General features: G+C 44.2%; 1 protein-coding gene across 5 annotated transcripts in view; it reads right to left on the bottom strand.

Annotated features, from left to right (window-relative positions):
• KIF13A (kinesin family member 13A) overlaps positions 1-14791 on the bottom strand; it is a 2203773-nt gene that overhangs the window by 263768 nt on the left and 1925214 nt on the right. For all 5 annotated transcript variants that reach the window (XM_069613597.1, XM_069613593.1, XM_069613596.1 and 2 more), the window contains 2 exons: positions 12467-12581; positions 6750-6892 (listed from right to left, as the gene is read on the bottom strand). In XM_069613597.1, coding sequence (XP_069469698.1) covers positions 6750-6892; positions 12467-12581 — 258 coding nt within the window. The remainder of the gene's footprint in view (positions 1-6749; positions 6893-12466; positions 12582-14791) is intronic.

Genomic DNA, 14791 nt, shown 5'->3' with positions numbered 1-14791 from the left:
TTCACTAGCCAGCAAAATCAGCAGCTTTCCTGAGCAAGTGCATGACCTTATATGGGATTTCCTGTCATGTGAGAGCAGAAAAAAGGCCAAACTACAATATGGCCAAACAGGTGAAAAACATCATGCCACGGGCATGTTAGGGCGCTAGCCACCTTTAGCAGCCATTCGCAGCAAACATGAAAGTGCACGAGTATAATAAAATTAAAACAGTAAATTAGTGGCCAAAACCCCAAACGATTACAAGGTATGGCATACTAAGTATCCCAATTAAAATGCACTGAAAGGTGCTGTGTGCAATTAACAAAATACAAGAACTGCAAAGAGAAACAGTTTCTCAGTACTGGCAGTTTGAGGGACTAGTCAGTTTTCCCATATCAATAAGCAAAATACAAGGGAAGTGAAGCTGAAGGTTTTACTTCCCTTCCGAAAGTCAGGACAGGTTAAAACAGCAAAAAGAGCATTGAAATTGATGGAGGGAAAGGTACAAAAGAGAAAAAACATTCTAGCAGTAGTCTTGGCTCCAACGATGATCTGAAGAACAGCTTATCCAGGGTCTGGGCTGGAGTGGCCCCCAGCCCACTAAAGGCAGAGATCTGCACCATTCAACCTGGCAGGTGCTGTCTGTTAGGAAAGATGTATCTTTAGGCAACTTGTCCCCCCTCTCCGCACCATATTCTATGGACCCACAATCTTTTTGTTTTTGAACCCGTCCTGGATTTTTAAGGGGAAGTGAAGCCTTCACCTTCACTCCCCTTGACGTTTTCCCATTTTGTCATGGGGAAACTGATCAGTGCTTCAGACTATCAGTACTGGAAAACTATGTTTCCCTTTTTTCTTTTTACCTTTTTGGTAACATTTTAACAGTGCACACTGCATTTTACAGTGTAGTGCAGTGGGGATACTTTTGTATCACCCTACTCTTGTACACTTGGGATTTCTGGTTACTTTTAAGTGTGCACATTCGCGTTTGCCACATACAGCTACTAAACGTGGCTAGTGCCCTAAAATGGCCGTGCCATGAGATCTTTCGCTTGTCCTTTGGACATATTGTTGTTTGACCTTCTTCCGGCCTTCTCAGGTCACGAAATCCCATATAAGGTCATGCACTTGCCCGTGAAAGCTGCAGCTTTTTTGCGGTCTAGTGATGCCTTTCTGTGGACCAGGAAGTGGGTTGGACTTTCTGGACCCAAATCACCATCTGTGGTGCTAGAGAGTCTGGGTGTGTGTGGCATAAGTGAAACCCACAGTGTCCCCCCACAATGGTCCTCTGCTGGTTGTTTGAATGCTGCAGATCCTTACCATTGGTAGACTTAGACTTGCTTCCAGCCAGGATTTAGGATAAGAAGGACACTTGCAGCCATTTCTTCAGATCAGCGTTGGAGCCAAGTATCCTATGTAGAAGAGCAGCTGACTGAAGATCCATGGACGACTTTCGAAGAGGCCTGGCATCCCTTCCTGCATTTGGCCCGGTGAAACCCTGCTGGACTATCCGATCTGTTAAAGCCCTCTGCGGTGCTTAAACCCTAGGACTTGTGGGACCAACCAGCCTCGATGCATGACCAGAGAATACAGCCATCCTGAGTCTTCGGAAGTGTCCCTGGACACCCGGTGGACTGGCCAGCTCTTCAGTGCCCTACCCTGGTATAATCATTGCCGTTCCGCATTCCTGGCCGGAACTTCGGTGGTTGCCGGCTTGTGGGATAAGACACCTTCCAGCCGCATTTTAGCATCCCAGCATCAAGGGATCCTGCTCTGGAAGGTCTTCTTCAACCGTGACTGAAAATACGCCTGCTGTTGCCTGTGTGCGGTAGCCGTCTCTGCAACTCGCCTGCCCCCATCTGGTGAAGTGTCCTGAAGAGGTCTGCATTAGTCCCTTCTGCATTTCTTCTTCGCAAAGGGTTACACTCTGCTCCTGTAACTGACTGGAAGAATCCTTGCACCCCGCAGCTGCTGGGCACCTTCCCCTGGATCCAATGGCAGGAAAGCCTACCTACAGCAACCCCCAGTTGACATAACTAGTCATCTAGGAAAATCAGAGTCAAGTGGGTAAGTAATTGCAATGCATTCACCTCCCTGTTCTCCTTAGAATAAAGTTTGGCTATCCCATTCCATTGCTTTTTGATAGTTGGATCTAAAAGGTTGTCTATGAAAAATAGGAATAATTTTTTACATACCTACCTGTAACTTGTTGAAATATCTTCTGGAACATTCTCACCACCACAAGATCGCTTCCTACATCTGTCCCCTCTCCTAAGAAGCTTTGTGACTTTTGGGCACAAGGCCCCATACATCATGGAGATTGGACTTCTCCAGTGAAGGCATAATTCCTGTGAACTGGTTTCATGCTACTGCAGCACTATTTACCATCTTTTAGTTGTCCAAGTTATTGTAAGCATTCCTAAAAACCTGAAGGTGGCTGTATATGTTTGATAATTGTGTAGTGTACGATATTACTACCTCCGTGTTTCATTTTCTAATGTGTGTTTTGGGCCTATAATAAATAAGAGTATTTTTGTACTTACTGGTCTAAATTGAATTATTGTGTGTGCCACTGTGTGGACTCATTGTGGACCCCCGACTCCACTCACTTTCTCCTGAGACTGAGCCTGACCACTCTTACCTTGATTGGGTTTGGCATGGTTGCCTCCTAAAATCTGTCCATGCCGCCAGATTAGAGAAATCCATCTCAACACTGTCCAATCCTAGACACCTTTTGGCCATTGCTTATGTCCATTAACAGACACCTGGCAGGGATGTGGACTGGGTTCAGACATACCCAGCCCCCAACATCTGCAAAGACAATGTGAGAAACCTAAGGGTGTCTCACTGTCTGAACTTTGGGAATCCCCCTCTGGCTAGGGCACGGCCATCGCGCTTGGATCCAGACCCTGTGGATGGACGAGTGCGGGAGGATCACCTGAGTGAGGGGTCCTCAAGGAGTAGGATAGGTACACCCGATGGTGAGACGCGGTACACCCTTCCTTATGACACCTTTTCCCCAATCTACCCAGTCGGATATTTAGGACCTCAACCCCCCCCTCTCCCTTCTCGACACAGGCACTTTCTCACAGACAACTCACTATGAGCGACAACAAGACTACCCTACCCGCCAATTCTCGACAGTAATTTTCCGGATTTTCCTAAATGTACTAGTGAAAATGACAATCCTCATAATTCATCCCCTCTGTTCTTTTCTAAAGTCACTGAGACGAGGAGGATGAAGATTACCAACAGGGAACCACAGACACTGAAAACAGACTTTCCCCTTTCTACAGCAGATTGTCCCATTAATGAAGCCAGGCTAAGTCAGGCCTCCCTCTTTAATTACTCCCACCTGATTCCACTTGTCTCTCCCAGGCAGCATAAAAGGCGGAGCAGGAAAGCACACTTTGAGCGAGTTGAGGATGCTGGAAGGTGCAGGAAGCCGGAGGAAGAGCTGTAGAGACACTGACACTAGCCCAGAGGAGACTGAACTGTGGAGAGGCAGCTGTACCTCCAGAAGGCAAGTCCAGGGGCAGCTGGAGTTGCCTGGTGGTACCCAAAACAAGACTCCTCCCCTGGGCCAGTCAGGCAAACCGATGGCTCGAATGGACATGATTGGGCACCAAACTGGAAGATAACGGTCTCACAACGAAAAATGGTGGAGGTAATTCAGGATGACCCAAAGCAACAGGAGAGGTGTGGTATTGTTGTCCCATTACCCTTCAGGGTGACAGCAGCTTCCAGTATCCAGGCACATGACAAAAGCAGTAAAACGGGAAAGTGAAAATAAAACCGCCCAGAGATGGTCCCAGTCTGGTTATCCCAGTCCAGCCACTGAGGGGAATCAGGAGGAGGTCGAACACAGCACAGGAAGGATTTCCAGCAGTCGGATTTCAAAACCAGAGTGAACAGTAGGGAACACAAAAGCCCAGCCAGTATGGCCAAAATTGGTGCAAAAATTGCAGCAGCAGCTATTGGTGAAAAACCTCCAACAGGTACGTAAACCTGCAGAATTAAAATAAAAAAATTCTGCAGAACCGAGTTGTGGTTAGGTTTTCCCATAGATCAGGGTTCTGCAACCTATGGCTCTCCAGATGTGTTGGACTACGACTCCCAAGACCCCTCCCATTGACTCTGCTGGCACGTGCTCATGGGATTTGTAGTCCACAAAATCTGCAGAGCCAAAGGTTGCAGTCCTCTTCCTTAGATAAACCCATTCATTCATGGGCTGGCCTAAACCAGCCAACAATCACACACCAGGTTACCTAAACAAAGGTTTTGGTGGCCAGCCAGTCAATTTAGCCCAAAGAAAACAGCACACACTGAAGCCCACCAACACAGTATGTGCACTGACCTGTCTAAGGCCAGGATCTGCTCTAAATCAGCCCAAACCACAACTGAGGATGCAGGGCTGCACTCAAGAGTAATCCCATGTGTACGCAACAGCCATTTTGGGCCTGTCTCATGACTTCCTAAGACAAAAGAATGGCCCAAATAAACAAAATGACCAATTGCAGGATTTAACAAAATACATCAGTAGCCCAATGTGTACAAAGAAGGTACATACAATTGTAATTGCTTATGTATAACACGCTTAATACCCAGAGGTTTCTAAGTGTGGGCCCGGGATCAAACCTGTGTTGCTCCGTGTCGTCTTGCTTCCAAGGCGAGCATGTTGACCCTGGGCTATCCTACCGAGACACACATCACATTTGGGTGCTAATGCTGGAAATCCTCTTGCAACCCTGATGACACCACAAGTAAATTATAGCTGCCACCAGTCTACTCCATAAAAGCAATGAAGGGTGATAAAATAACTCCATGGTCAATATGGGGCACTTAAAACTTGAAATAAAATCACCCCTTTTCTAGGAGCCATATAGGCTACCACAGGACTATTTACTCAAAATTGGATGTACACTGGCAGCAGGGCTTCAGTAGAAGTCCCTATGACCTCAAAAGGAGGTCAGAAATCTGAGCAAAACGGAATGGGAACAACCAAAAGTTTAAGGGTCCCATAAAGGGTCCCATAAAAGGGATAGCGCAACCCCCCAAAAATGAAATTCTGCCCCAACAATAATGCCCTGGCTCGAAGAGAACATATGTTCTCCTTCTTCAAAGCATTGAGAGAAAAAGTGGTAAAGGATGTGCAGAAAGCACAGTGATTAATTCTTCCCTAAGCACCAGACACTGATGTCATGACGATGAAATGACACTTTGATAATCCTAAAATATTTTGAGAAGAAATGACTTGGAATGTTAAAACGTGGTAGCGGGTTAGTATTAATGTTAACTTGGAGAACTTTCACCGAGCTCCAAGATCCCAGCACTTAGTGGAGCCAAAGATAGGGTCTTGAATGGTGCTACTTCCAGTGATGTCTGAGAAATGAGTGGCACCATTCTAGTATCATCCCTCCCACCTTTGGTCCAAGGTTGCTGATGGGCTCCATAATAATCGATATGATGAAAGGGCAAGTCTAGATTCCATGATATCATACTACCTAGCAGCCCATTTTGGAAAATATTGGTAGACGGGTTCCAGGGAAAGATCTTTAGGTCACCCTAAATTAGACCTATGCAATCCAATCTACAGTCTCTGAAACAATGAATGGCAGAAAGGGGGTGCAAGATCACCATTCAAGGGAGCCCCACTAAGGTGCTCTATTTGACAGAGCTAGTGCTGTAAAATGTAACAGAAAAATCACCTGAGGAAACAGACTTTCACAAAATGAGTATGCTTTACACAATGATATATGCTCATCCTGCACACTTAACACATGCTATTGCTATATTTGTGTGGAGGTGGGCGATGAGAATAAACTTGGAAAGCTGATAGAAACTGTGCCATAAAAACCTTTTTCTGAAAAAAGGAGTTATCGTTTGGCAAAAAACAATTCCTAGAGGAATACATGTGAATGCATTATGCATGTCAAAAATTTAGAAATGTTATTCCTGATTTTAAACCCTTTTTCTCTAAAATGGCTAGGCTGAGTGCCTCAATTTCTGAAAACTGTTGCTTGCTGAAATGTATTCTTCAAGTGGTCTATATGAACAAAAACCTCAAAATTAATTTCTGACAAACATCTACGCAATGCTCGAAATTTCGATTGCATTCCTAAATTCCCATTTGTGTGCATAACACCAAAAATCCTAAAACGTTATGCAGGCAATTTCGTGACATTTGTCCAGACAAGGAACCTAATGTAAAAATTGTATTTTAACTGTAACCTGTTTAAAGTATAGAACACTGAATTAACCTACACCAAATCTTATTAGTGTCAGAGGATGTGGCCAAAGTTATGTAATGCAAAATATGGAGTGGTTTGATCCAAAATTTCAGAAAGATAGAGGTGGGAATGCTTTTCCTTTTTCCAATAAAAATGGCATTGTACCTTCGGCGATAGTGGGGGTGGGGGGCTCCAGTATGAACTAAGGATAATGATCCACAGGCCTTAAACCCTACACCTATGAGTCCTCCCAGATAGCTCCCCTTTGGTGTTCCACAAACGTACCACCCTGGCTGTAAAAGCTTTGCTTTACAGATAAACGTAACACATTGTAAAACAATGCTCTACTGAAGACCTGTGTCCTCAATCTTTTAAGTTAATGATCTAGGAAAACACACTATAAACCTGCATGGAAAAACCTTGCTTTAGGAAGTGTCACACAAGGAACAAGCAAGACATACATGCCTAAAACAGTGCCTAGGCTCTTGAGACCTTAACAATCTGCTCTGCTAATCTTGATGGACAAAGGCAAGGTCTTACCTCTTGGCTTAGCAGAGGTTGGGTTTCTATTGGTTTCTTCTTCTTTTGCTCTTCTTTTACAGTCAGTAACGGTTTGAAAAACTTTGGTTGCTGTGGAGAAAATGCCTTGAATGGACTTCCATGCGGGCTTTCCAGAGCACAACCTAAGACAAAGGAGAGCAGAGATCAGGAGTAAGTTCTGTGAGGGGTCCGTAATGCGAGGCGGACAACTGCTTGTGGTTTTATCCAAATTAAATATTTTAGTAAAAGCAAAAAGTGCAAATTAGTCCTCACAAAACCTACTCTTATCAAGGAGCTCCCTACCTATTCTAAGGTGTAAGGGAATGACTCCTAGCATCTACAAAACTGGCTCTCACACTAAACAATAAAACAATCAAGATAAACCATAAATAACATAAATAAGAAAATGACCTACAACCATTGATTTGGATGACCTTCAGCTTTCCTGGGTAGATCCTTTCCCCAGGATTGCTCAAAGTCACTTTCCCCCAAATGTTCACAAGAAATGTAAAGTCTTGAACCAGTTCTTATAAGTTCCAAATTAAAATACAAGTTCACCAAACAAAAATCCACTGGTAACAGTTCTTCAGCCTTCTGTTGTAAGGTTCCCCTTCGAATTCCAGCTAAGAAACAGCACGAATGGTAGTCCTGGATATGTTCCTTTCAGGATTGGTTTGCCACAGTTCACAGAACAAAGAAACAACTTCTATTTTAACAACTTCCTTGGTAGATTTGACCTCTGCAGTGTCTTTAGTATAACTGTCAGGATGCTTCTTCTTAGGGTGTTGCTTTCCTCTTGACAACCCCCTTCTACTACTGTTACAGTGGGAACAGGCTCCTTTGTTCCACGCTATACCTCTACTTCAACCAGCTTTAGGGTAAGATGTACTGATAGTCTTATACACCACCACGGTTCTGTTAGCTCTACTCCAACTTGATACTTTAGAATTATAAGGTGTTTTAAAGGCAGGACTTTTCAACCTCCAAAGGTAGGCAAGGCACTCTTCTTTCCAAAGCTATGAGAAAAGGGCAGCCTTGCAGCCTCTTCTATCTGTTTTATTGCCACCAATGTAATCTGCCTCTGCTCAGTGGTGGAAGTGTACGTAAAAAAGTAGTGGAACTATGTTCCCTACTGGCCTGCACCCACTCCCCACAAACCCCATCACCACGTCCCCTCCCACACCCAATACACACACCAAAACACTTTGACCTGCTGTTTAAGGGAACGTTCAATGCAGTGCACTGAAAGTGCAAGTTTCAACTTCTTCCTACACTTTTATTTTAAAACGAAACCATTCCGGAACGGTTTCTTTTTCAAATAAAAGTAAAGGAGCTGTAAAAGGTAATTTAAAAAAGTAGAGGAGCACTGCTCCCGACCGCTCCCGCTCACTTCGACCACTGCCTCTGCTTCCAGACTGATCCTCTTTTAACTTCAACAGTCTCAGCATTACAGATTGTTGACTTAATCATCTTACAAGCACCCAGGTACCTTCCACAGCTTCATTCACACCCGCATGGTTCCAGTAGATATCCTTAAGCTGTATTGCCACACGTCCAGATTTGGATAACAATGTACACTTGTATCAGAGGACATTGGATCTTTACCAACTTCAACACACTCAGAAGGCGGGTGAATAGACCTCAACATGGCTGGTTTCACTATAGAAAGTATTTGTCTACTGGCTTGGGCAATGCTTGCTCTTCTCATCTGTTCAACAACTTCTATATTCATAGAATATTTTGTTCTGAATGTTACAAGGATCTTTCTTCAAAATAGAAACAGATTTAGGTACACACAACCACTTTTGGAGGAGGATTTTAAATGTAAAGTTTCATAAGAAATTGTATTTCCCTTTAATATCACGCAGTTACACTCGGACTCCAATCACAATAGCTCACATGCGACCTCTTTGATGTAACATGACTTGTAACAATTTGTGCAAGCCAGCTTTAGGTTTCTGAGTGATCTGGAAAGTGTTCCCCTTCTTAATGGGAGACACGCGACCACTCTGGTAACGTTTCAACAGTTCAACAATGGAAAATGAAAGATTTCTTTCATACACAAGCACTCTGACCTGCATTAGAGTTGCGCTTGACACATTCTCATTGTTAGCCAGCCTCTTCACAGTGACAAACAACGTCTACTCGCTCCCACTCTTACGCAAGATATAATTAAGTTGGTAACAGTTACCGGCAAGGATTTCAAAGTAAACCTGCACACACAGCTTCACTCACCAGCTCCAGGAACACTACGCTTGCGGGCTGCTTCAACTATACAACTTCTTTGGGCTCTGCTACTACTCTAGGCACTCTTTGGACCCACACCCCTTGGTAGCACAGGTGTCTTCGATCCAGCCTTAATCACGGGGAGTCTTCTTCACTCCTCTGTCTCTCGGGTTGCTTGAGTACACAGGCCTCGGGTTACAGCACGATCTTTGCTCTGCATTCACAGTCACTAGTTACATTCAACAATGAGAACTACTTTTTTACCACAGGAATAATCATTTTACTCCCAATTTACAAAAGATGGGTATAACATATCTCTGCCTCAAAATCTTACCTGGAGCCCAGAGGTAATAGATTAACATTTATGTCCACGCAAATAGTTATTACAATCCTGGATTTCAGCTTTAAAATACTCAAAATGATAAACATTTGAAAAATCTTTCTAAAATAGTCATCAGTCAGTGTGCATGTATCAGAAGCTGTTTCTGAGAAGCAGTAGTGCGGCTTGATACGCGGTCCATAGATTCTGATAGGTGCTTTCCTCTAAGCTCCTCTAAGTTTGCTCCAGCTGGTCCCAGAAGCGTTGGAAGAGTGTTTGAAGAGCTTTTGAAGAGCTTGAAATGACCCGTAGTATCCCGTAGTGTCGCGGTGGGGGCCGGAGCAGGATTCGTGAGGAAACGAGGTGTGGGGGAATGTGGAGGAGTTGGGGCCTGCCCCACTTGTCTGGTAAGTGTTAGTTGCTGACTCCAGAACAAATTCCACATAATAGTGAATGTGGTACCAAACGCCCATTGAGCGGAACCCTCTTCCCTGACAAGAACCCGACTGAAGCAGTGAGTGCATTCTGTACCCTGCAAAAGGAAGGGACTTGTGTTGACCGGGGCTGGAGCAGGTATAGTGGGAGTTAGCCAATAGCTCAAGGAGACTAGGTGCAATAGTACAGCACCTGGCTCTGTCTGGGAGCCAATATTGCCTTGGCCCTCTGTGGGAGTGGGGCTTGGTGAGGCGACTCTGTTGAAGTTGAGGTCCCCACCCCTTACTGCGCCCCCCCTGTCCCCTCCTCTTCCCCTTTTCTCCAACCCCTGATATCTTCCTGACCAAAATATTGTGGGTGTGAGTGGAGAGATGAGGCAGCGCCGAAATGTGCTCCGTAGTGGACCCATGGGCCGATTAAACGGCTTAGGAGTGGCAGCAGATGCCTGGCAAAGACATTGCGCACTCAAAAAGGGGAAAAAAGGAGGTGATGACTAATATCATAAACCCAGCAATACAAGCGGAAATGAGGGGATTCCTTTTGCCTCCTGAGCCCTGTAACATGACAGTTAAAAATGATCCTCCAAGGTCTAAAACAGTGTATAGGTCCAGTACCCTGATCTCGGGAGGATAGTTCAGGGGCAACGTGCTCGCATTGAAAGCAAGACGACACGGAGCACCACAGGCTCGATCCCCGGGTGCATGCTTAGAAACCTCTGGATATTAAGCGTGTTAGAAATAATCTATCAAAACGACACACATCACGCATTCTCTATTAACAATGATGGGTCACTTCTAAACTTGGTAATGGACCTTAAGCGGAAGTCTTTGGGCCATAGTTCATTCCAGCTTGCTGAAACACCGTGCCAAAATTATGACGATACTCTGGAGACTAACTTAGCTGCCATGCCAGATTTGGAGGCGCTGCTGTCAAGCTCTGTGATTTCGAATGAAGATACAACCTCTAACGGGGAAAGAGTAGATTCAACAGCAGAGGGCCAGGAGATGGAAGCCAGTGGACCTTGCACAAGCATAATATTGACATGATCGTTGCAAAAACGGAGTCTCTTCTTACATTATGCTCCAGACTTGCAACGGAACAACAAGAGATGAAGGCCTTGGTGGCTAAGATTGTGGATGTAATCTTGGATAACGGTGCACATTTAACAGTGAAACAGGAGAGTTATACAGGGAATAAATAAGGAGATTGTACGTCTGGAAGTGGAGGCAGACCAGGGGACCTCCAGGGCAAAGTTGGTTCCTACCCTGGCCTTAAAAAATGATTCCCTCACCATTACGGCAGCAACAGAGTAAGATGCTATTGATGTGCTATGTAATGAGATCTCTATGTCGAGAGATCTAGAGGGCTAAAAAAACTGAGGAGACGCCCACCAGCCAGGAAAACAGCTCATCGGCTTAGACATCTAGAGCTTACTAATGTAAACATTGCCGAATTGGACTCTTGCTGTCCAGGACTGGAGGATTTGGCACCAAAAGACAGAAGAGCAGTGGTAACTCAAGACATGGGTAATGGAACCTATATGCAAGCAGAATTAAGGGGCCCGCTTGACAATTGGATTACCCCAGCTAGAGGACAAGAAAAAGGGAGGTTGGATTTACCCAAAAGCAAGGAGAATCAAAGGGACTCAATTCATGCGGGCCATAGCCTAAACAAACAGGCAGACATTTACGCTATAAATAAAGTGGTAACTCCTTGATGGGCTACAATGCAAATGACAGCCCTATAGAACCTGAAAAGAAGGAACCAGCTACCTGTGACCTTAGCCTATTCAGAATGTTGGGGAATTGAATTTTCGCCTTGATAATGGAACCCCTACCCTCACGGCTGCGCTCCCAACAGCTCCACAGAGGTCTCACTCTTGGGCCTCATAGACTAGTGATCTCCCTCTACGCTGACGACGTGATCCTAGGCGATTAAGTTTGGCAACATTTCTGGGCTGAAGACCAACCATTCCAAATCTGTGATATTTCCCCTGACACAGAATGTTGGGGAATTTATCAAAAGTGGAAGGGGTGTCGCTGGGAGTTGACAGGCCATTTTTGAATCGTACCAATCTGCTATCCCTCTTTAAGAAAGTTCTGGGGTTGTCAGCATTAGTAGCAGAGATTTGCAAAGGATCAATCTCCCTAAGTGGCATAGTGCCTCGAGCTGGGCACTTATTGAACTGGGCTCACCAGCAATCGCCTGTCTTCTAAATACTTGGGCGGGAGCTTTACAAGAGTCGGGCTACAAGCTAACTGTATGTAACATCCCTACCACGAATTTAGGCAGGTGTCAGCTAGATCAACAAGATCGGTCCCGGCTCTAGTCCCCCTTACACATACCCCAAAGGTTAGGTTGGTAAGTTGGAACGCCAGGCGCTTTATAGATCAGGTTGCCAATTAAACTGCTGAAATAGGCGCCCTCCCTCTGCAACAGTGTGTGCAGAGGGCACTTTTAGTTCAGACAAACATTTTTCAAACCCTTCATGCTGTGATGTTATCCACTGTATGAGCCAGGAGTCCTAGCAGATTTATGTCTGATTGAGCACACAGGGTTACTCTTTTTTATCATCAAAAACATCATTGTTCACATCATTCAATGATTAAAGGAACTCAAGGCTGCACAGGAAAGAACGCTGGACCGGTCGGCACCGGTGGGGGTACGATTTTATGGAGCTCATTTGGACAATCCATCAAATCTGACATTACAGACAATAATGCAAAGTAAATCTCACCACCACCGCTGTCCTTATTCCTTCGTGGCGATTCCCTAGGTAAAGTGCCATAGCAGGATACATCCTGATAACTGGAGGAGCAATCAGACATATCCAGATGGCCTTCCGACCAACCCTGAGAGGCAAAATAACATTTATAAATAATGAGCTTTAGTCAACCTTTAGTTTATTCAAACCTTTTCTATATTTGAAATCACATAAGAGACAGGATGTTATCATAAAATTTGTATTTCCAAACAAGTCCAAGAAAACCGTACGTGCCTTTCTTTTGGTGGCTCAGCACTACATTTACCTGTGCAATACACCCTCCTTGTTTCATACACACCCTTTATGAATTTACCTGTCCTTTTAATGCAAAAGTCACAGACTGCACCATGCAAAAATATATTAAATTTGTATCGCCATCACAATAAAATCTCAATACCTCCTTTACAGTTCGAATTTTGATAAACTGGAATCAAGCATGAATACTCAGCTAAAAGAACTCTACTAATAGAGGGCTTAATGATAAAACATGTAAGACATCTTCAATGGCCCCCATAAAGGGTCTGCATCATGTATTTGTTTACGTGATAGGATAGCAGGCCCCTTCTATCATTAAAGACTCAAATTGGCCTATTCTGTTCCACATACAATGGAATTGTTAACTAATTTTTAAGGCTAAAACACATTTAAATAAAAGGTTATGCTTTACATTTTATCATGTATATTTAAATCCAGAGGGATTGGTACACAGATCCCTCCGTTAACATTGTGCCTGTGAAATCTGTATGCTAATATACCCAAATTCATCAGCAACATTCCACAGTTCAAAGATATGGCCCAGGGCTGCCGTTTGCGGTCTTAACCTTTGAGACTCAAACATGAATTTTACTGGAGAGTTGGTAGTGGTGGTGTCTGAAGGCGGACATTCCCAGGAGGAACAACTGGGGGTGCCTGCCTGTGAACATACAAGGTGAATAACGAAATCTAAAATGTAAAAATGAAATACATGTTAACTGTTTTGTTGGACTTCTAAAACTTCATATTGGCATTGACACTGTATATATTCTGACACAAGTGCACTGGAAAACAAGAAGTTTATGTAAAATGTATGAAGAAGCCATCACAAAGTCCCCACCCCACCCATTCACACAGTAAATTTCATTTTTGGAGGCACATGTGTTTCTTCCTGCACACTTCATTCCCAGTGAAGGGTTAACTTTCAGCTACTTTGGAGAAAGAGGATAGGCAATCCTTGTTTTTCCAGCAGTGCTTTATTGATGATACTGATGAAGGGCACTCGTCTTTTAGTTTATTAGAGGTCAGAGGCATATTTGTGCTGATTTGGGGTTTTGTATATTTTGCAGTGTGCATGGGGGAATGTCCATGCACAATGCTGCAACCCTGGGCATGGCTTGTCTGTAGACTACTTGGGCATACACACTGTGACAATGTAAGGCTTTTGCATTTTTTTTACAACTCGATATCTTAAATTGAACAATATGCTTTTACAAAAATATTAAAATTAAAAACTGACATGGGAGACCTGATGCAGTTAAACCCAATTGTTTTAAGATTTGTGAATCCAGGAAAGGTCATGCCCAGGAGCTCTGTGCGCTCTATAAATAAATAAAACTAAACTAAACCTTGGTTCTGCACTAGCCAGGGGCATTTCGGGACCCTGGCATCACCTTTGATGCCATCCTCCAAGCCATCCCTCCCCCTCCAACTCAGGAATGCACCAGACCACCAACCAACCCAGCCCTACGTTTTCCAGCTGCTACTTAGCAAAGCCTATCTGCTGCCTTACTTGATTGGGTTTGGCTAGTCTGCAGCATCTCCCCGTTTGCCATAATAGGGTGGCCTCCCACAATCCACCCCACGGGTTGATTTTAGAAATCCATTTGAACACCTTTCTCTCTCTTTCCTGACTTAGGTTGGTGGTAGCCTGATCAAGGGTCCCTTCCTAGGCCTAGCCTAGTGTATTGGGATAGAGAGTTACTTACCTGAACTTTCCTTAACCTTTTAAACTTTGAATCACAACCACTGTCATCTTCCAATCACTTAGAAAACCTATCTGAAAAGTATAACTTTGGAATTGATGACTTTAGGGCACAAAGCCCCAAACCACCCTAGGACTGGACTTATCATGTAAACACTAACACAATGTGAACATTAATATTATGTACAGCTAAATGACTGACTAGGTGCCCCATACTCAAAATTACCATGCACAAGGGACTTGTTGCATGGTTGTTCTAAAGTACTTCTACTGAGCTGTATGCATCCGAGTACTTACCTGTTTTACACTGGTTAGTGAATCAAATGCTTTCTATCTTCTCC

Source organism: Ambystoma mexicanum, chromosome 5p (assembly GCF_040938575.1).
Source record: "Ambystoma mexicanum isolate Mex_15411 chromosome 5p, UKY_AmexF1_1, whole genome shotgun sequence".
Taxonomy (NCBI): domain Eukaryota; kingdom Metazoa; phylum Chordata; class Amphibia; order Caudata; family Ambystomatidae; genus Ambystoma; species Ambystoma mexicanum.
This window is presented reverse-complemented; position numbering and strand designations above follow the sequence as displayed.